Below are 22,276 nucleotides of genomic sequence, written 5' to 3'. Positions count from 1 at the left end.
TAGTCACATCTATGTGTTAATTTTAAAACACCACTCACTCATATTTTGGTTTGCAGTGCTGGAACTGGTCCAGCTGGACCAGAAGCACCAATCTTTTAACTCTCAGCTTTTGCTTGTACAGAAAATCATTGAGGTGTGCGCTTCAGACTCATACGTTCCTCAAGACAGTACCTGCACCATTAGGTGGTCTTAGGGCAAGAGCACATGAACACTGTAAACTGCAGGTGGTCTTGCCCAAAGCACTCTCCTAGACACTATCAAATTAATCAAAGAGAAAGGTAATGGGCAAATTTCCCATGGCACTCATCACCAGCATGGGGGACACCAAAGAAAGTCCCAGCCTTCAGTTTGTTTCCAGCTCCACAGGCATCTGAAGTTACGGTGGGTAATCCTTTAAACCCTGAGTACCACTAGCTCTAATTATCTGAGTGTCCACTTCATGGCTGCCCACAGGAGTGACAAACAGCAGGGAGATTCTGTCTGTCTCCACACTGGAGGAATGCTTTCCAAAAGCGACAATTAGGCAGTCTTAAAGAAGAGACCCTGCCTTGGAAACTCCGCCTCACAGCCTAGCAAACCGGCGTTCAGCTGCATTCAAAACATGATGCAAAATGTAATTGATTTTGGCCAATTTCTTCTTTTGGTTCACTGACAGCATGGGGCTAATGTTTCGGTTGGCAGTAACAGCAGCAGGGGCTTTCATCAACACTATTCAGTGCAGACAGCTTGATATAATTTGTTAAATTTTGCACATAAGCTTTTAACTGCCCTGGGTCTCAGTGGTCTGTTAGTCACTAACATAATTACACTGCACCACAATTATAATGTGCATGGGTAGGTTCTGCAATGTCTGTCTGTGTGGGCCTGCTTGGCTGGCCACATCTCTGCATGGCATACTTTTTTTAAAAACACCAGTGCAACTGTGGTACTGGGATGCTTCAGCCCAATGCAGAGCCTTTTGAAGTCCCTCCATTGAGTTAATAAATACTGAACCATGTACCTGAGTGCCTGTAAATTGTGTATTAATACATATCACACAAATGTTTTACCGAAACATTTGCAGCAACATAACGATTTTACACAGATAGGGAGACCAAACCAGTGCTTTCTTTGATGCCCTACTTAATCTGTAAACTGCATTTAAAGACGACTTTGAGGTGAGTACTTACCTAAAAACCTGTGTAATGTAACCATGTCTAACTGGAAATGGTGAATAAGTCCATGCACATTGAAGAGGTGACAAAGCAGTGTTACAAGACTGTTTCCTAAAAGCAGAAAGGAACAGCTGTTAGATTCCCTTAACACGTAGCTACAAAACAAGCAAGACTAAAAATCTTGGTAATTTTCTATTAGCCAGCTCCTACCATCTTAGTGATAACACACTCAAAAGCGTCACTATAAAGCTACTCAAAAGTATCTTACATAAATTACCCCTGTATATAAACAAGATTTGAGGGTATGGCTGTAGTGGTGGAGTGTGTCCTGGGTTCAGCAGTAGCAGTCATTTTTCTCCTCCTTGGTAGCTGGTGCAGTGCTGTGTTTTGACTTTCAGCCTGGGAACAGAGCTGATAACAATGATGTTTTGGTTTGGCCAAGGACTTTGTGAGCCTCATGCTCTGCCAGGGAGGAGAGGAAGCCAGGAGGAAGCAGAGACAGGACACCTGACCCAAACTGACCAAAGAGGTATTCCATACCACAGCACGTCATGCCCAGGAGGTAACTGGGAGTTAGCCGGAAGGGCTGGGGGACTGCAGGGTTGGAGGAGGTATCGGTCAGAGCTTGGTTGGGCTTGGGGGGCGAGTTATCGGTTGACTGGTAGTGAGATGTCGTATTCTCTTCCCTTGTTATTTCCTTTATCATTATTATTATTGGTGGTAGCAGTAGTGATTTGTGTTATACCTTAGTTACTAAACTGTTCTTATCTCAACCCGTGGGAGTTGCATTCTTTTCGATTCTCCTCTCCGTCCCTCCGTGAGTAGGGGGAGGGAAAGAAGGGGGGGGGGGGTGTGAACGAATTACCTGACTGGGTTTAAACCACGACAAGTGCCATTCTTGTCTCTAGATGCCGTAAGGTCACATTTGCTGTTTCAATTTGATGCAGAAGGCAAACTGACATGGTTTTAACTGGAAAACTTCTGACAGGCTTGTCTGAGAACCACATCACCTTCCTAAGCCAGGTCTACCTCCAGAAACCACAGAAAGGAGAATGGCTTTTCTGCCACTTCAGTTTGCTATATTTTAATAATTGATTACTCAGAAATCAGCAGTTTGTAGCTCAATTACAACTGCATCTCATAACAATGATGCAGACAGGAAATACGAATTGCACCAGTTACGGTCTCCAGTTCCACTGTAGTGTTAAATCTGTCCTTATTGTGAACCCAATACTGGGGACACTAGCAAAATTGTGCCTAACTAGTATTATATGATCAAATATACATACACAGGGTATTTATAAAAGTTTGCACTGCAAAATTCAACAGCAGTGCTTCCAGAAAAGTTAGAAAAAACACCCAAACCAACCAAAACATAAAACATAAAAACAGGGCTTGAAGGGAGTCTTTTCTTATTTAATGTAACTCAGGAAAGAAAATAAATAGATGTACGAAGAGTACATGGAAGCTTACTCGGCCTGAACTACTGAACAGGGGTGCAGAAAGGTAATTCAGAAGAATTATGTTTTTGCTTCCCTTGCCATTTGCAGTCCCACCCATTCTTCACTGCTAGTCACTCAGTTGAATTACTCTCTAAACCAACCTTTTTCTACACCTTCTTCCCCTTCCAAACCTAATTAGACTGGGGGTGAGGAATGAGAAATCTCCTTCCTAAGAAAGGAGAAATGTGTGATCATGGCCTCTTTAGTCAGTTACCTGATCAAGAGGTATTGCCTAGACATCGGGGTGTGTGTGGTGTTACAGGCATATATTTAGACGAAACATTTCACAGATTTTTACTTTCTTAACGAATTTCCTAATTTTTGCTGATGAACAGAAGTAAGGATATCTTCAGTTGAAGGTATATCATATTGATGGAAATTGACTGATTATGGACATCTGGAGTTATTGACCAATGTATTCAATAGGTATATTTAAAGTACTTTTGGAATTTCCCAGGTAAGGAAACTGAAACACCTCCTTGAAAAGGAGACCATAACAAATGCAGGAGATTAGGTAAATACAAAACCACACTCTAAACATTACCCTATTGTTCAGGAAAAGCCTGAAAATGTTCAAGGATATGATCTGAAGAGAAGTTGATTGTGTGTAATTTCTCTTCAGTAATCTAAACTGGAAATGTTTAGCAATTAATTAATTAGGGATTTTTAGAACAGTGATATGTGAGAGACGCTAAAAGAAAACATTTTTGAAAATTACTTACCATTTGTCAAGCGGTCAAACAAGAAAATGTCAAAATCCCACATTCCCACTTTGGACAGCATATGCTACAAAAAACAAATATGAAAAGGCAAATGACTGGTATGTCAAACTGTAAAGCAGATATAAATTATTATTCTACATTCATCAATTATAGGATTGATTGCTGCTGCTTTCAAGTTTTGTTTGGGAAAGCTATAGAGATGTATTTGAAATATCAGGCATCAGGAACCAAGTTTACCTCTACTGCATAAAAACCTGTATCGTTTGCACTTCTAACTGAGGAGGTTTTGAACTTGACACTAAAAATACTTTCTAAATAGAGCTTAAAACATGGAATAATACAAATCAAAATATTATGAAAATATTCCCTTTTATTGCACAACTTTTTTCTTGCTCTTTCGTGTCCCCAAATCAATTCAGTACAAATTCTCTTAGGTTTTTATTACAGTAAAACACAATCTTAGCTCTCACAGTGAATATGAATTACATTTTGCTAAACAAACCAATACAGAGGAATAGCTTTTATAAACTAAGATAAAGTGCTTCTGGGAAGCCCACTCAGCCATGCATAAGAATCTATCATTATCACCATATACAGTGTTTTTACAGCTACATCAGTTCAGCCAAGAGAATGAGTCTGGACTAACTGTATGACCTATGTGTGAATGAAATGTGTGTTCACCCCCATAGTTTAATCTATATTCAAACCAGTTCTGGATTCTTAATTACTTTTTAACACCTGGTATGTAATTTTCTCTTGCAGAGAATAAGAATTGCCTAGGCTCATAATCCCAATGCCATCAATTGTCCAAGTTTTGCTAGAAAATACCATCCAAAGTAAGTATGAAAGCTGTAAAATAAGAGAACAGTATTTTGATTCTTGTGAAGTTCTTTACAGTGACTGTTCCTTGTTTCCTAGTCTTTGCCATTATGGAGAGCTATTCTGGGTTGCCTAATAGGTGCTCCATACCAGCTGAGAGATAGTTGTCTTGTTTCAAGTGGATGAACTAAATCCTGTCTCAAGGCCACCCTTACTTAAATTGGTGACTTAGCCAGGGATCCTTCACCCTTTAATAAATCCAGATTATAATTTCAGTTGACAGAATATGAAAATGCTGAATACATTTAGATGCTTTCTTGTTGTTTTGAGACTAAGCCTTTAAAGCTGTAACTGTAAAAGAGGAATTGACAGTCTGCTGTGAGGCAGGCAAGTAATGTAGGTCATTTAAGAAAGATTAGCCATACATTTGTTTATCTGAAGACTGAAACAAACCCAACACTCTCTGGAGAAATGGAGATGTGGAAACCTGTCTTACCCTTGCTTGCCCAAGGTAGTCCTCATCCAGTAGGTACAGAGAGGCTTGTGGTACAATTCCACGCAGTAACCGGGATGCATGGAAATACCTCTGGAAACTTAACAGTCTTTTCACTTTCTTCTTGGTGCCAATTTCCCCTGAAAGTGTAGAATCTGTGAAAAGCAAGCAGTACCAAAACCATGAAAACCCAAGACGAAGGATGACATTCTCAATTATTTAATGGGAGAAATAGCAAAGACTTTAAAATAGCAAAAAATTGTAAAGTTCACGCCTCTTGCCAATCTACATGAAGAATTCAAAATCCTGCATTTCAGCATAATATACATGTTTATTTCAGAAAGGATATATGTTCCAATAAAAAAAAGTACTAAAGTGGGCCTTGGAATATCTGAATTCAGTACACTGCCTGCCACGGGCTTTAATGTGATCTAGGCTATGTCACTGGGGTTGATATATCACCTAACTAGCTGTCTACAGGGAGCCTAAATGACTAGGCAGAGTCAGGTATGGAAAAGCTGCTCCTAGTCTTCTGTGCCTCTGTTCCCTAGCTATACAATTGAAAATAGCATTAGCTTGCCACCTCACAGGACTGTCACTGGAACATATTAAAATTACATAGTGCTAGCATACAAGGTGATCTTCAATATAAAACCAAAAAAGTGACACCAGAAGAGACATCAAAATACAGTTTAAAAGCACAGATGTAAGACCCACTTTTGGAAAATGAGAAAATGGAGAGAAAGAAGCAAGAATAGGTTAATAATCCTATTGTCTGGTGCCCTTCCTACATATAAAGGCAAATTATAAACGACAGAAATATTTTAGTTCTACAATTAGGAAAGCAAGCATATTCAGGCAATACACGCTTTTCTGATTACACAAGAGAGCATGTTCTTTTTACTCAGTACGAGGACAATTCTAATTCCCTAATGCTGTATTAAGAGATTTTCATACAGGGCTAAATGTGGCACAAAAACAAAGGCAGTTTTTATACAGTGATTAAATCAGTAATTAGAGTAATTAAATAACCTTACTGCTAGTAAGAAAAATATGCAGGTTTCCTAAAAATGACTATAAATTTAGATAATCTCATCTGAAATTTTTAACAGAACCTCACACACAGTTGTGACGTTTTCATTTCACAGTCTGGTACAAGTTTTGGAAAACAGAAGGACAGAAACTGGACAGTTGTTTGAAGGTAGTAGGATTCAACGCAGTTTTATCTGTAAGAGGAACCTTGTAAGAAACTGAAGATTAAGCGCTCCTTTGAGAGAACAGTAATGATTGCTTGAGGTAAGAAGCTGCATAGCAATTTGCTGGATTTAAGGTTTAAAGAAAGGTTTAAGAACTCAGGAAAAACACCCACAGACTTCAGATGACTCTTTATATTCTGCTGTTCCCTTTAATGAAAAAATGCTGAGCCTCTGTTCTGCTGTGAAATCAGGCTTGACTTTGTATGCTGGTTTTATGAGTATTATTATTCTGAGAGATTTTTCAGAGAAGTCATTAAGGGTTTTTTTGGATCAGTATTTGAGTTCTCCAACAGCAGATGGGAGCACCTTCTGTAGCAAATCTCTTCCTTAGGTAATCCAACAGCTACTGAGCAACACAAACTCAGTAACAACAACAAAAATACATAGCAAGTATCAATAATTAATGTATATTCTTACGCCTGTAAGTCTCACACCTTTTGTGGGCAGCCCAAAGACGCCACTGAGTTTTAATAATGTAAAAGCACAAAATAATTTTACTGCAGCTTGACAAGCCATGTGTTTTCAAGAATGCGAACAGTAACAATGTCACTACTGTACCAGCCTGAAGGTTGGAGTTTCATTTATGATGTGCCAGCACCTGCCTTAATTCTCTCACACATTTTAAAAGCTGGAACAATTTCATGGCCCATTGAAGGAGTAACTAACATAGGTGCTAACAGTTACCCAGTGACAGCGTCATGTGGAGGAACTTGTAGGCTTGTTTTCACATTTCTTTGCATTTATATAGTGCTGCTAAGAGATGATTGCTAGCATTCAGCTTAATTCCTAGGTAACAAAACAGTCTTAAAATGAATTAACTTTTTAAACTTGTGTCAGCTGTTTCTCAACTTTCCAATTTTCCTAATTCCATCTTTGCCTCCAAACCATCACTACTTTCAGGTAACAAGTTTAAATTTTAAAGTATGGAAAAATTCCCTTTTGTATGTTAAAAATGAACAGCTGCTCCAACTGATTTTTACCTAAGTTAATATTTGTTTTTTTTTTTCAGCTAAAGACAGAGAGCTACATTCCCCTAAACTCTCTTTAAAACTCACATGTAAGCATTGCTGTGGGGTGATCTGAAGGTGAAGGTTTGGCCCAAGTCCCAGCAAGCAGCTGTGTGTTGGATTATGAAGAAGTGGTCATTTTATCCTTTTGATTACCAGACTATTTCAGTAGCACAAATGCTTACCAAACGACAAACACATCAGGTTGAAATAAACGCTTGCTTATTTTGAAACTTATTTTCTGAATTGAACCATCAAACTTGTTGCCACTTCTTTGTCACAGTCCTCCATAAGGTTGTCATGGGTCTCAACCCTAATCATCGGCAGACAGTGTCTCTGAAACATTACTTGCTGCTTCAGTTGAGCACTGTATTACAATATATAATGCAAAAAGACTTTTCACAATAATCTTTTTTTCTGTATTTTGTGTTCTGGATTTTCATTTATAAGGGAAGAAGTTCATTATACTGATAAAGAATGGTAGGAGACATATTTTCAATATTGGGCTCCTGACAGAACAGCCCAAATCCTGCCGAGCAGATTATCCACATGAAAACTCTGGATGTTGATTTAAAGGATATCATATTAATATTGAATCCTTTGGGTCATTTCAGTAATAATTGATTTCTCTATGAATCACAGGACTTGTCAGATGATTGCTATGACTCATAACAGATTATTATGACATCCACAATAATGAACCTTATTATGATGGTGTCTTGCATAAAACTGCCCCCGCTAAGCACAACACATCCCAGACTATTATAATCTCATCAGCATTTTCTCTTTTGCCTCCCAAAATCAGTGTTAAACACAAGAATACAGCCATATGAAGTTGAGAGAAAAAGGATGGTTAAAAAGACGAACAAAAAGTGAAGAAGCTGAAAACGCAGGCTAAAATTCTGTCCTCAGCTCAGCAGTCACACCTGAATCTCCCAGCAGCCAAGAGCCATTCCTAACATGTGATCCACCAGCTGACATGAACTCAAGATGCATTTTTAAGATGAAATTCAGGGTTTACGTGAATGACTTATAGTAATACACTGAACACACCACTTCCTTACTGACAACTGTAAATTTCAATTTCAATTGTAAATACAAAACTTCAGTGACAACACCTTATGTAAGTCATACAGTGACTTTGAAACATAAAGAGTTATTGATAGCTACTTCTGATTAAGTTAAATTGTATTACAAGTAAATGAATAAAAATATCATTGCAGATATCACTTGAACTTGTGCTATGGAATTATGGGTACTAAAACTTATGCTGTATTATCTAGTTAAAGAACACAAGCTGCAAGGCTCAAATGGGAAGACTTAGTAATTATGTTCAATTTTGAAATGAACATGAAAGACAAACAAAAATGTCTTTTGCTTACAGCCATAAAATTTCCCTTGAGAACTGTGTTTATCTTTAATCATCATGGCAACTTCTGAATTTTTTGTTTACCTAAAAAAAGCATGATCTTCATCTTTTCAAAGATGACCATTCTCATATCCTGCAGAGTTACTGCCTAGCACAGTGGTTGGAGAAACCCTTCTTTGTATACTGAACGCATTTATTGTATGAAATACATACACATATTGTATGAATTAAATACACATTTACAGAAGCATCTGTGTAAGCATTCCTCACAAAGCTTAATTTCTACCTCTAGACACACAAGGCAGCCTGAGCTCACAGCGTATCTTCTGTTTTAGCAGGCAGCAAAAGTGGTTGCATTTTTCTTTAGGTGATTTGATAGATGTATACATACTATCAGGCCACGGATGATGTCTGGATACAGCACGTGGCCCTCAAGAGGTTAATAAGCTATAGGAATCAATGGTTGCTTTCTCTCTCCTAACAAAGTTCCTCCAGTTACACAGATCTGCTCACCTTAACACGGTCTGTGGCACACTATACCCCAAAATCTGTTATTTCAGGGAAATAGGTTTCCTGCACTAGGAACTGCTACCCGTTTTCTTTCATATTTCTTTTGCAGTGCTGCACTAGTGCATGCCCACAGGCAGTATGAATATAAAAATGACAGAGGTTATGTTAACAATGGTTGAGTTAACATCCAGAAACAATCACATAAATCAAATTTTGACAAGGATGTACTTAACACTGCAGCAGACATTCATTACATTGTTATTGTTATTTCAAAGTAAACAAACTTGGTTATACATTCAAATAAGGCTTTGAGTTTTCCTTCACAGTATCACCTTTTTTCATTTTACTGCACATCAGAGTACAATAAAAACAGGTCAACCAGCAGCTGAGTGGATAACATCAGGTTTATTAATTTTCAAAAGCCAACCAATTCAGAAGCAGAAAATGTTTTTTCCTCTTCTTTCCAAAAGGATGAAGAAGAAACCAGGTCCTCGAGCACCTGCCTTTGACTCATATGGTTCACAACACTCTTTTCCCTGTTCCAAGGATGCCGAAACATTCTGTACTCAGCTGCCGCTCTACAACTGTATGCCTGAAGAGTCAGGCAGGATTGGTAGAAAAGTGCTGGAATATCTGGAAGACAAGGTGAGAGGATCAGTCTTGCAATCTACTGTCCAGACATTTTGCAGAGAGCAAGGACTGTGGGAAACAATTTGTCTCAAGTCCTATACATTACAGAGGTAATTTCCTGCACTGGTTCCTGTCTTGACAACTGATTAGAATGCTTTTATTTGAAAGCCCAAGAGGTATGTATGTGGCTTACGAGGAATAACTGGTGTTTGTCCAATTTTTGTGCGTCAAATCATGCCAAGCATTTAGATAACCTTTACTGAAGTCCTGTTTGGCATACTCATTGCGTGACTTGGTTGCTAACCTTTTCTTATGAAGAAGAGTGCATAGCACTGATGGTAGAATAAAACTGCTGTGCCTTCTTAATATCTTTTTACAATATGGATTTGTCATGTTATCCAAAAGACAACAGCTTGAGTAGGGATAACTGAACTAGCACAGGTGATCTGAAAATTAATTCCAAACTTAGTATTTCAAATTTGAATTTTGGAGAAGGAGCTGGTAAACCAGAAGAACAGATAACCTCTTCTCTCTGCACTGTCTAGGTTTTCCTGTCACCTTGTACCTTGCAGTAGAAAAACCTTTTGGAAAGGCAACATTGCGGTTTTGAAGCAGGGCCTGAGAAAAAGCACAAAGTACCAGAAATCTATGTAAAAGTACAGTCACTTGAAAGCTTTCAGTCTAGTTAAACCACAACACTAGTGTAGAAGGATAGAGAAGATGAATATCCCAATTGTACTTCTTAATCATCTGTGGCTGCTGTGAGAAACTGGCATACAAGTTTGATGAAAAAATAGTAAGATTGTGTTACTTTTATCATATGATATACACTGGTGTCGTGGTTTAAACCCAGTCAGGCAATTCGTTCACTCACTTCCCCCCACTTCTTGCCCTCCCCCTGCTCCCGGAGGGACGGAGAGGAGAATCAAAAGAATGCAACTCCCACGGGTTGAGATAAGAACAGTTTAGTAACTAAGGTATAACACAAATCACTACTGCTACCACCAATAATAACAATGATAAAGGAAATAACAAGGGAAGAGAATACAACACCTCACCACCAGCCAACTGATAACTCGCCCCCCAGGCCCGACCAAGCACCGACCCATACCTCTTCCAACCCTGCAGTCCCCTAGCCCTTCCGGCTCACTCCCAGTTACATCCTGGGCATGACGTGCTGTGGTATGGAATACCTCTTTGGCTAGCTTGGGTCAGGTGTCCTGTCTCTGCCTCCTCCGGGCTTCCCCTCCTCCCTGGCAGAGCACGAGGCTCAAAAGTCCTTGGCCAAACCAAAACATCGCTATCAGTTCTGTTCCCAGGCCGAAAGTCAAAACACAGCACTGCACCAGCTACCAAGAAGGAGAAACATGACTGCTACTGCTGAACCCAGGACAACTGGTCACTGCAATGAAGAAGACAAGAGATGAACACCTTGCACTATATCATATCTACAGATAAACGAGTGTTGTACTGAAATCTTGTAGATGTAGAAATCCTCATGAGACTTCCTCAAACTATATGGGAATCAAAAAAGTCTGTGTTACAAACATTTTGGTTTTCCTTTTTTAATGTCTAAACATGATTTGTTCCTTGACTTCTGATAAAATCCAGTGTTGGAGATCAATTGCTTTCTGTTAGCTCTATTGCTCATACGGGTTGCAACTGTATTATTTCTCTTTAAATGGGTAAACATATTTTTTCAATTAAGACAAGGCTGTGAGAAAGAGGAGCGCTCTGAACACATCAGAGAAAGGCAGAAAATCAGGAGTAAAACAAAAGATCTTTAAAATTTTCCACTTTGAGTCAAGAGTCCATTCTTCAACCACCTGCACAAGTGCACAAAAATCAGTGCAGAGCTCTGTTTACAGAAGAGGTGCTCATATGCTTCTTTGGCTAATATAGTTAATGGAATGTGAGAGATTCTGGGACACCAGCTTTCCAGGTCACCTTGCTGTGGGGTTTCCTTTTCTCTGAACATCACTTGAGGTGATGGTGCTTGTAACAGCTCAGTTTCCGAACCATAAAGTTCCTGCACAATTGTTGGCATATTGAAGAATACCAGTTCTGTAGTTTCCCCCCACAGTCCCCATATATATTCCTTTTGATACTGTTTGAAAGAGACTACAGAACTTAAGGGTCATGCACATTATCCCACTTATATACTGAATTATCCCATTACATGAACTAGGGAGAAACTAGGGTTTCAATGACCAGTTAGGTAACAGAATATTAATAACAGGAAGAAGAATATTTTAAATCAAAATTTAAGATTAATTTAGATGTGTTTTTCTTCATGATTTGCAGCCTTTACTGGGGTCATCAATCATCTTTATGCAAACAAACATCTTGGCCTTTTTTATTAAGCCACCTACAAGTTCTTAGGAAATGGCATGTTGTATTCTATTTTGCCACAAAGTCATTATAATTTCAATATGAACCTTCACTTTGCCACTTCAATCTTCATACGGTAGCACAGCCAGGACTGTTTTTTCCTAAAACTGCAAATGTTCTATAGCTGATTATAGTTTCTCCAACAGGAAACGGTACATCCCCCCCTCCTTCACTCCCCTTGAGAAAAAGCAGCATAACCTGTAATAACAGCAAACCAAACTTTCATTTATCATCTTAATGATCCTTTCTTCTTGTTCTTTCTTTTCCTCTGGTCATTTGGAAAGTATCCTCAGTGTTATCTCCAGTACACCCTTTCCCTTTTCTAATCAGGGACAAGAAGGTGGGGTGGCAGAATGGGTCATGCATCATTTGGAAACTTTTAAAGGGACATTCTCAGTTGAACTGAATCTGTATTAAAATAAGTCACAAACCTGTATAATCAGGTCAGTTATTACAGTGTGTAGTCTTCACACACTAAGACTTTGTCTGTGATCCACATCTAGTTTTTTGTTTGCTCTCATGAGATCTCCTGAAGCACTGATAACCCAAACTACTGCATTTTCTTAGCATTTTCATGAGGGCACATGCATCAATCAGTTTTACATTCTGGCTTTCATTTTCTACAAATGTAGTGTAAAAGTTAAGCAAGGAACATGAATGGCACGAAATAGAATATACTTTTCAATCTACCTGGTTATTAAATTTTGCAGTGAACTCTTAAAATCACTTAACAATGCAAACAACACACCAAACAACAAAAAAAAATTCTGTCACTTGATGAAAACAGGGAACCAGACTTCCAGTTACAGGAAGAATTTCTGAATATAGTGTTACTAGAAAACAGAACAATCTTTGTGCTGAAACAGTATTAAAAGAATCCCCATTCCTCTTCCTTGAATAGGTAATTGAAAGCAAGGCCCATACACTGACTGCAGTTCTGGAAATGTTCTTCCCATTCAAAGCAGACACAAGTTAACCAGATTAAGACACCCATGTGTCTTCAGGATGTTGATGAGTATGTTTTGGACATGCTTATCCTTGAGGAACTAAGGGAGGTATTATGTAGAAATGATGCAGACCTTGTAAGATCTCTCCCTTCCTAATTTAATAACCATCTGGAACTTTGGACTCATCTCCACAGGCTGTCTTGGGATCCAAGTAATCCAATCAGCCCTTGAAACTTCCTCACAAGACTCTTAGTGTCCTAATTTAACCTGGGTCAGAAATATCTAAAAAGGCATCTCTCACTCCCACTTCTTTTTCTAGCCAAAGGCAACAAAACAAGACAGTTAACCAAACTCTTTTTAACCTCACTCATTTAGGTTCAGGTTACTTGATGGTTCAGTTTGGGGTTGGTGGCTGTGGTTAGGTTTTATTTTCCCTGGAGATGGGCCCTACCTGAAAGCCCTGGAGTGTTCAAAATCCAAAACCAAAAATGAATGTAAATTTTGCAAATGGACCCTTCTGCAGACAGGCAGAAACCACAGATGCAAATGTCCATAGACTTTGGTTCTTTGAGATGGAGACTTTTTCATGAGTTCATATCTTCCCTTACTAACCCTGACAGCACTTTTCATTTCTGTAGCACCTAATTCATCATATGCCTGGTAAGCACCACTTTATTTGCAAGCAAACTGAAAACCAGACTATTTTGCTTGACTCAATCAGACAGCAAATCAAGGACAGAGACTGAATGGTATGTAATATCATTGTTTATCACTATCTGGTACTAAATGTATATCATCTATACTAACTTATTTTGCTAATCTTAGCTTAAAGCAGGTGTTGTTGGTTTGGACTCAAGTTTCTGCATCCATAACAATAGGTTCCTATGTAATATGCAGATTGCCTTTTGAGTATTTACAGATATGTTTTGACCTTTTAGATATTTTCAGATCCCACTGTATGTTCCTGTTGTGGAAGGTGTAAGGAAACATAAATCTCCCTGGGAAACTCCATTTTGGTAGAAAGACTCCATTTTGCAGGTCACATACCACATCCTTTCCCTTTCCTTGTTATCCCTCCTGCATCAATATACAGAGAAGTGAATTCTATCAGATATTGGTTTAATGTGGATGGCTTACTGAAAACAAGTGGGTACAAGACAATGAAAGCAATCATATGACTAATACTGTGACAAAATCAAGGTGCCCCTACTGAGGGATTTTTCTGGAAAGTTAAAAATGCAAGTAAAAAGATTTTAATTATATTATGCCACAGAAGAAAAAATTAAATACAGTCAATTAGAGGCCAATAATTTTGTAATTTGCATGCAAAAATTCAATCCAGAGAGAAGCTTAATGTAAACAAGATGGGAACTGGAGGAACACTATTGAAGTCTTAAGAATCTCCTTGTCTTCTGAATTAAAGCTTGACAAGTAAATTTGTAAATAAAAAATTACTCATCTCAGATATGAATTATGTTACTTTGTTACCCTATTTAATTTCACCTGGCAATACAACAAAGTATCTAACATAACTGGAGCAGGGTGAGGTCTTCTTGGTTACAGCTGTATACTTACCTACAGTTCTAGATTTATCACAAGGAATTCCCTCAAACTTTTGGTTGATGCAATGAAGAAACGTACTATAACAGTAACCAGCAGAACTCATGAGATACTATTTTAATAAATGCGTATTAGTCACTGGTGGGATCTGGTTCAATGACTCACTGAGCAACTCTGTCAATCAGAGAACTAAATTACTGCTGCCTACGGTCCTTTATTTCTCAAACCCAGACTATGCTTTGCTAAAAGGAAAACTGGATCAAGTTAATTTTCACTGCAGAAGTGTCTCAAATGCTTAATTATTCCCCTGCTCATATTCAGGGTAAGTCCTTTTCGGTCCTGTGAACACAAAAAGTCTCATTTAATTCACAGAAATGCAGAAGTGCCAACAAACTGCCACCATTAATTTCAACCTGCTTTGGGTACAGTTACAAGCTACTGAGTTCAGAGTCAAACTTTCCTAAAATTTGTAATGTTTGGTTTGGAATCAATCTTGCATTGTTTAAGAGATTGTACTCACCAACTTGATGGCACCTAACGCTTGTCTATTACACCCCATTACTCCTTGTGGAAAGTAGGTTCTGAACACTAAGCCTTCTTTTCTTCTACTGCTCCCATTTTGAGGAATGTGTTGTCTGCATGAAGAGAAAGCCTGCTCCCCGTTTTCCTATAAACACACAGGGCTCTGCAAAACTTGTATCTTCTACTTTAGGAGTTTCTAAAGTCTGAATATTTCTCTATAAGCACCCTAGTGAACATGGACCCTCAAGTCTGCCATGTCCAGCTTTTTGTTTTTATTTTCCTGGGGTATATCTGTGGCCATCAGGGGCAGGTGGTCCCCTGTCTTACTATGACAGATGGAAAAAGAGGTGGTTGGCTTGCCTCCTTCAAGGTCTTCAGACCAGGCTGGCTAACATACATTGGCTGCTGAAGCTTCCCTGGGGAGAGAAGCTGCTGCATAGCTTTCCCTCAAGCTTCTGGCTCAAAACTATCAACACAAACAAGTATCTGGTTGATCATGCAGGTCTCCACAGGTTGCAGGGACTGACTCAAGAGGCTAAGGTAAATATATTCCTTGTAATGCAGAACCGAGGAGTTCTTGGTGACACAGGGATATTTTGTATTTAATTTTGTATTCCAGAGTCATCTTTAGAGTCCCAAAACCCACCACTGCAACTATGCCTCAAGGAAAGTTTACAACTAGGCAGAGAAAAGAGGAATATGCTAAAGCCTTGCATCTCCTCCAGGCAGGATCCTGCAAAATCCTCACTGCCCTGACAGATTGGCACTGACAAGGTGAAATAACACTCACTAACTTCCTATATATTGCAGAGAGGCACCAGAGGAATGTGTAGATGGCATCACAAGACGTTAGCTCAAACAGCAAGAAGCCAATATTAATCCAGTTGGCTTTGATTAGAGCTACAGAAGATCCCATTTTCAGAGTGCAGGAAGTTTTCCTATCCAAAAAGACTTAAGGGTGTCTTAAGTTACATAGTGACTTTATTGCAGGACTCCAGAAAAAACAAAAGATATGGTCTACTCAGTGTTAACCCTTAATAGCCAGAGTAGGTAAGAATTCACCAGTTTGACTGAAATCCACCAGTCTGTAACTAAGTTAAAAAGGTTACACTGAAGTAACCTTTAGTCTGACATTAAATAGCAATGTCCTTATGTTTTTTAAATGCCAATTTTCAAAATGAAATTCAACTCTGTTAAAAGAATGAGTTTCGGTTTTTTCTCTTACTTTAAAACAAGGGTGTACTGTTATTTGGAATAAGGAACAATCACTATTTAAACTCAGTTTTTGTGAATTAGTGAGAAGTGGAGTAATTTTTATGCTGCATTTCTTTATAACTTCTGAGGATATTTAGATGAGGGAATTGAGTGTACTAGCAGCAAGTTTGCTGATGACACTAAGCTGGGAGCAGTGGCTGACACGCCAGAAGGCTGTGCTGCCATCCAGCGAGACCTGGACAGGCTGGAGAGTTGGGCAGGGAATAACTGGATGAAATACAACAAGGGAAAGTGTAGAGTCCTGCATCTGGGCAGGAACAACCCCAGGTTCCAGTATAGGTTGGGGAACGACCTGTTAGAGAGCAGTGTAGGGGAGAGGGACCTGGGGGTCCTAGTGGATGACAGGATGACCATGAGCCAACACTGTGCCCTTGCGGCTAAGAAGGCCAATGGCATCCTGGGGTGTATTAGAAGGGGGGTGGTTAGTAGGTCGAGAGAGGTCCTCCTTCCCCTCTACTCTGCCCTGGTGAGACCCCATCTGGAATATTGTGTCCAGTTCTGGGCCCCTCAGTTCAAGAAGGACAGGGAGCTGCTGGAGAGAGTCCAGCGCAGGGCAACCAAGATGATTAAGGGAGTGGAGCATCTCCCTTATGAGGAAAGACTGAGGGAGCTGGGTCTCTATAGTTTGGAGAAGAGGAGACTGAGGGGTGACCTTATTAGTGTATATAAATATATAAAGGGGGAGTGTCACGAGGATGGAGCCAGGCTCTACTCAGTGGCAAACAATGATAGGACAAGGGGTAATGGGTACAAACTGGAACACAAGAGGTTCCACTTAAACTTGAGAAGAAACTTCTTCTCAGTGAGGGTGACGGAACACTGGAACAGGCTGCCCAGGGAGGTTGTGGAGTCTCTTTCTCTGGAGACATTCAAAACCCACCTGGACACATTCCTGTGTAACCTTATCTAGGTGTTCCTGCTCCGGCAGGGGGATTGGACTAGATGATCTTTTGAGGTCCCTTCCAATCTCTAGCAAACTGTGATACTGTGATATTGTGATATTTACCATAAAATATTCTCTGCCTCATCCGTCCCTTACTGTAACAGCTTTCAGTATGCAGTTGCTGCCTGTCAGCTATTGCTCCAAACAAATACAGCGTGGTGCCAAAATATTACTGCAACTGTTAGCTATGCACTGTCCAAAAAAGTGTGCAGTAGTGATATTTATATATGTTTCTTTTTAATAGGATGTGCAGCACTATGTTTTTTTTGCTGTTATATGGTATGTACAACAGAAAAGAATTTGACAGACTTTTATATTATTTGTTCATATACCTCTGCTTACTTATTGGAAAAATATGTATCTGTGTGTTCTGACACACAGCATCTTCATTTACCTGTAGGTCACCGAGTGAGCCAGGCCCAGTGCACTTGCCATCTACAAAATTAGCAGTTAAATGCCTAGAAATATCACTTCAGTTTGCACTAAAAAAAATGAAGCCTATACCACTCCCTAGACAGAAAGCAGTAAATACACAAAACCGTAAAAACAATGGGAAATCCAAAATCGAAATCACTGCTTCTCCTTACGCAGAGATCAAGAGATCACGATCAGCCATAGGGACTTCCTTCAGATTATAGAAAAGCAGTAAAAAGGAAGAATGCCAGAGGTCTCCAGGGTGCCTCACATCCATGGGATCAAACACACATGCTGTGGGAGGCATCGCTTTTAAGTTCAGCAGTTACAGGAGATGGGTTATGAGGAGTGCCCTGCTCCTTGTATGATCAAAGTCTGAGCATTCACAGTATGTTCCTTCCCATGGATCTCTCCCTAGACAGCCCACAGACAGCACCAGCACTTCCCAGAAGCCAGCAGGATTCATCTAGAGGGGTAAAAACTGAAAGCCCTATTGCCAGAAAAAAGATCTGAGAAGTTTTTGGTTTCTTTAACCAGGAAGAGGGAAGAACATACGATGAGAATTGTAAGTATCATGTATGTATTCAAGATAAAAAAGTAATTATTAGTCACACTTAAATGTGAATATATATTCACATCTACTTCAGGACTGAAAAGAAGTGATTTATTTTCTCTTAGTCTTTATAAGGGCATCAACAGTAATATTTCCAACTAGCCTAAACCAGGTGGGGTTTTTTTTTCAAATTTTTCATTGCAAGCCAGGACTAAATTAGAGCTCTGCTCAAACCAGTATGTTATTCCCTTTGTCAGATCCCAAGACCTCCCCTCCGTATTAGCACCTTTTTTCTCCTGACTCCCAGCCCTTTGCAGCTGGGCTTCTTCCTCCCTCCCTGGCAACTACCTCCTTTCTTCTTCCTCAGGTGCTCAGGCAAGTTACAAGCAGTCACAAATGGGAGATACAAAACTTTGCCTTGACAATTGCTTCTTAATGCAAAGTATAATCACTAGAAGCTTGAAAGTGTAATTGCTAAACAAACTGTTGGACCTTCAGTCTGTTTTGATGAAGACAGTGAATAAATTTTGTTTCAAATGTTACAGGGAGTAGTTTGTGAAGTACACAAGGACACATTGACAGCTCCCTGTGTCTGAACACTGCAGTTAACACAGCATCCACACTGAATGTGACAGGGCCCAAGTCTAAGTGTTCTCTGTTTTTTTTTTTATTTTATTGTTTACACACTGGCTAATGGCTGTGCATCAGTATAAAAAACCTATCAGGTGAAAACAACCCCAAAGAACAGGATCCCGATGTTTTTTTTTCCTTTTTATATTTGCCCTCCTTTATTTACAACAGTGGCAAAATAACTTCAATCAAAATGAGGTTAAGATTATTTTTAACAGATGTTCACTGCTGGCCTGACCCAAAATCCATTGACGTCAATGAGAAGACTCCATGGGGCTTTGGATTGGGTTCTAATTGTTGGAAAAATTAATGTTATTGTAAACCACTGGTCAGTGCTGTCACATGCTCCCCTTCTGTGCCAATTCTATATGACCGGATAACAGACTCACATAAATCTGTTCCAACTGTTGGCTTAGAGGCTAAGGGACGCAGAGATTTATCTTTTTAATTCTGAAGCACCCCCTGTTCCCCCAGCAAACCCGATGGCACCACTGTATTTACTTGACAGACTCAGCATTATGGACAGTTATTTGTACAATCAGAACATTTCACAAACACTGAGTGGGAATAATAGAATTAATTATTAATGCTGACTATGTGAAGACAGCTGAACTACAGATATGTATGAGACGAGATACTTTGGTTCCTATACTTTCAATAGATTTATTTTACTTTATTTTTAATACAGAGCTGAAGGGAGGGTTACACTTACTGTTAAGAAGACGGAAGTCTATAAACGGGTAGGAGCCACGGCGCTCGGAGAGAACCCCTGTCTGACCTCTCACCCGTGCATCTCCTGCAAAACACAAAATCCCCAGAGACATTAGAAGGAGCAGCTGCCTTTCTTTGCTGTTTAGATCTAGATCTATTTTCTATTCAAAGTGATGACATTATGCTCCTCCAGTGGGAAAACTAGGGTGCAAAAAATCATCTCCCATGACATCCCTGGGTAATTGGGTAAAGCAGTATAGCTGGTCCTCTTATCAGAACAAAAGCACAACACCCCTCCCCACATTTATCTTATTTCCAGCTTCTTGCCCAGTAAGTAGACATGCAGGAGTAGCACAGAGGTCTGGTTTTTTTTTTGCCCAGACAAGACCAGTTGGGTTCTGACTGTCATGGCACTACTCACAAAAGGCTCACTGCACAACTGACTTCCAAAGGTGTGGGGCTGGTCTCAAAATCATGAGTTGATGAAAAAAATCAAAAAGAAAATACGAGTATTTTTTTAAGGTGGCATTTTGTTTGTGCTTGTTTGACTGTATTTGTTTTACTTTCTGCTCTTTGAGCACACTGGAAAACATCAGCCATCTCAAACACTGAAGCTTCTTTATGTAAGTGAAACCTGATGTTCTCAGATAAGCATTACTCCAGTGCTTTAGGATTTATATTTAAATATGATAAAAGAACAACATAATACTATCACTGTGGAATTCACATTGATTATTTCCCGAATTAACATGTAATATTGATGAAATAGGCAAAACTTGTTTCAGAAGAAAATGCTACTCAGGATAGTAAGAGTTAAAAAATCTCTCTCCAAGTAGATAGGAAGTAGTAGGAAGCAGATGTAATTTTTACGTTTCCATAACCTTAAATATCTTGTACTATAATGTAATAGTTTCTTTACAGGCAAATAACAAAAATAAATATTAAAATTTCTAAAATAAGGTTTTATAGGTTCAGATTAGAGTACTCTAGTTCTTCACAATACCAGTACCTCCTCTACAGAAACATGGGCCATAGTGTGGAAAGCATACCCACTGCACTTCCTCAGACAGCTTATGCTGTAGGACTCTCAAAATTTGCAATAAAATTATGAATTATTAGTTAGCTTCAGTTGTGCTTCCTCTGGGATATGAATATAGCATCTGACTAATCTAAACAAAGATAATTTAAGAATTTGGCTTCTAGTGCTAACTCTTGCTGCTTGTGTTTAAAAACAAGAAAACATCTTGCAGTGCAAAAGAAGGACCTAGTTAGATACTGTTGTTTTTTTCTATCTAACATTCACTTAAAATGTGCTTACAATTATGTTTAAGGGAAGAAAGCCAAGTAGAACTATTAAGTTAAATATTCGAGGTGGAGAAAAACTTCCGTGCCCTCTAGGGGTCCTTAGAGGTACAAAAGACACAGAAGCATGCTCTCCAATTAAGAATATTTCAAACACTGTCACTTTTGATTACAAATATCAATCTGTTTTCTCTCATCCTGACTTTCGCTTTGTTACTTTGAACACGTGTTCACTCTACTCTGCTCCCACTTGGTAACTGCTCGCTCTAAGGAACCAGCCCGAAAGAACTCAAGCTGTTGTTAACCCCACTTACCCCTCCTGATAGCAGGGGCAGGAGGTGCAAACCTCTGCCTGCTCTTCAGCTGTTGCAGTTCAAAGGTATGGTAATAGCATGGGTCTACCTTCATCAGCAGCTTAAAATCATGTGCAACTTGTGGCAATGGTGGTATATACACCTACTCCCCTGCACTCCTTCTGCTGAAGGGCAGAAGGGTGGAGCAAATAGCTGGAGAGTTTGTAAAACACCGAAGCAAGATTCATCAGCACCCATGAGTCAGAGCTCAAAAGGCAGCACCTGGACTTAAAAGCATTGCTCTCTGCCACAGGTAGACCATCAGATTGGCTGACTCGTGCAGAAAGAGTAAGAATGGCAAGCATATGGTACGTGTTATATAAACTCCAAAAAATCAGACAGGCTTGAGCCTGTCACTAATACAAGCACCAGCAAATTAAGAATGGGTGTAAATTCAAGAGCATGCTTTGATCAAGGCTTTTGTTTTTCTGCATGCACCAATGAATTAACATGAAACTGCAAGTAATCCCTTGCAAGTAATCCCGCTGATCAACATGTCACTCGTGACTAAATCAACAGATCCTTCACAAAAAAAGAGAGAAATTCAAACTTCCAAAAATCTGACACACCCCCACCCCCACCCCACCCCTCCCCCAAAGATGTAAGATACTGTAAACCGGGAAAGATTGATTTTCTTCCTGGACATGAAATAATGTATCTATCAGATCAAGAAAAGTACCATAGTACTACAGAAGAACAAAATCATACAAAGTTACATATAAAGGTAATGCCCAACTCTGATCTTAATAGCATGATCCCAAATTTTGAGGAAGAGAACGCTAAAGATAGGTAGACAACTGCAACACAGAGGAAAACACAGTATGAGCTTACCCAAAGTAGACGATGCAAGATAAAACTTGATACTTACCTCGAATAAAGTAGCTAACGATTAGACAACAGCAAAAAAATCAACAGTGTAGTGCATTTCAATCATAAGGGCTTTATTAAACATATAAGGCAAGAGATAAGCACAAAAACTGAAGTGGGAAAAGACTGTAAGAAGATAATGTGGTACATTGAAAGGAAACCTTGCTTGGTAACAGCTACTGCGTGATCTTTAGAAGACTGATACTGGGAATGGTCTTAAAATTTTTATTGATGATCTTGACACAGAATTAGGAGAGCACAAGTGAGACAAAGCTGGAGATACCAGGTATATGCAGCTACAAAGTTCACTGCAGCTGTCCCATTCTGTGCCTCAACTGCTCTATGG

General features: G+C 39.3%; 2 protein-coding genes across 7 annotated transcripts in view; one reads left to right on the top strand and one right to left on the bottom strand.

Moving 5' to 3' along the window:
• The window catches only part of MTFR2 (mitochondrial fission regulator 2), a 364,022-nt gene that overhangs the window by 46,768 nt on the left and 294,978 nt on the right, over positions 1-22,276 (top strand). The gene's annotated exons all lie outside the window — the stretch shown is intronic.
• PDE7B (phosphodiesterase 7B) overlaps positions 1-22,276 on the bottom strand; it is a 175,763-nt gene that overhangs the window by 19,570 nt on the left and 133,917 nt on the right. For all 6 annotated transcript variants that reach the window (XM_062639618.1, XM_062639620.1, XM_062639622.1 and 3 more), the window contains 4 exons: positions 19,410-19,493; positions 4,694-4,845; positions 3,379-3,442; positions 1,170-1,265 (listed from right to left, as the gene is read on the bottom strand). In XM_062639618.1, the coding sequence (XP_062495602.1) occupies positions 1,170-1,265; positions 3,379-3,442; positions 4,694-4,845; positions 19,410-19,493 (396 nt within the window). The remainder of the gene's footprint in view (positions 1-1,169; positions 1,266-3,378; positions 3,443-4,693; positions 4,846-19,409; positions 19,494-22,276) is intronic.

Source organism: Pezoporus occidentalis, unplaced genomic scaffold (assembly GCF_034315485.1).
Source record: "Pezoporus occidentalis ecotype Australia unplaced genomic scaffold, CSIRO_AGI_Poc_V1 ctg61, whole genome shotgun sequence".
Taxonomy (NCBI): Eukaryota; Metazoa; Chordata; class Aves; order Psittaciformes; family Psittacidae; genus Pezoporus; species Pezoporus occidentalis.
This window is presented reverse-complemented; position numbering and strand designations above follow the sequence as displayed.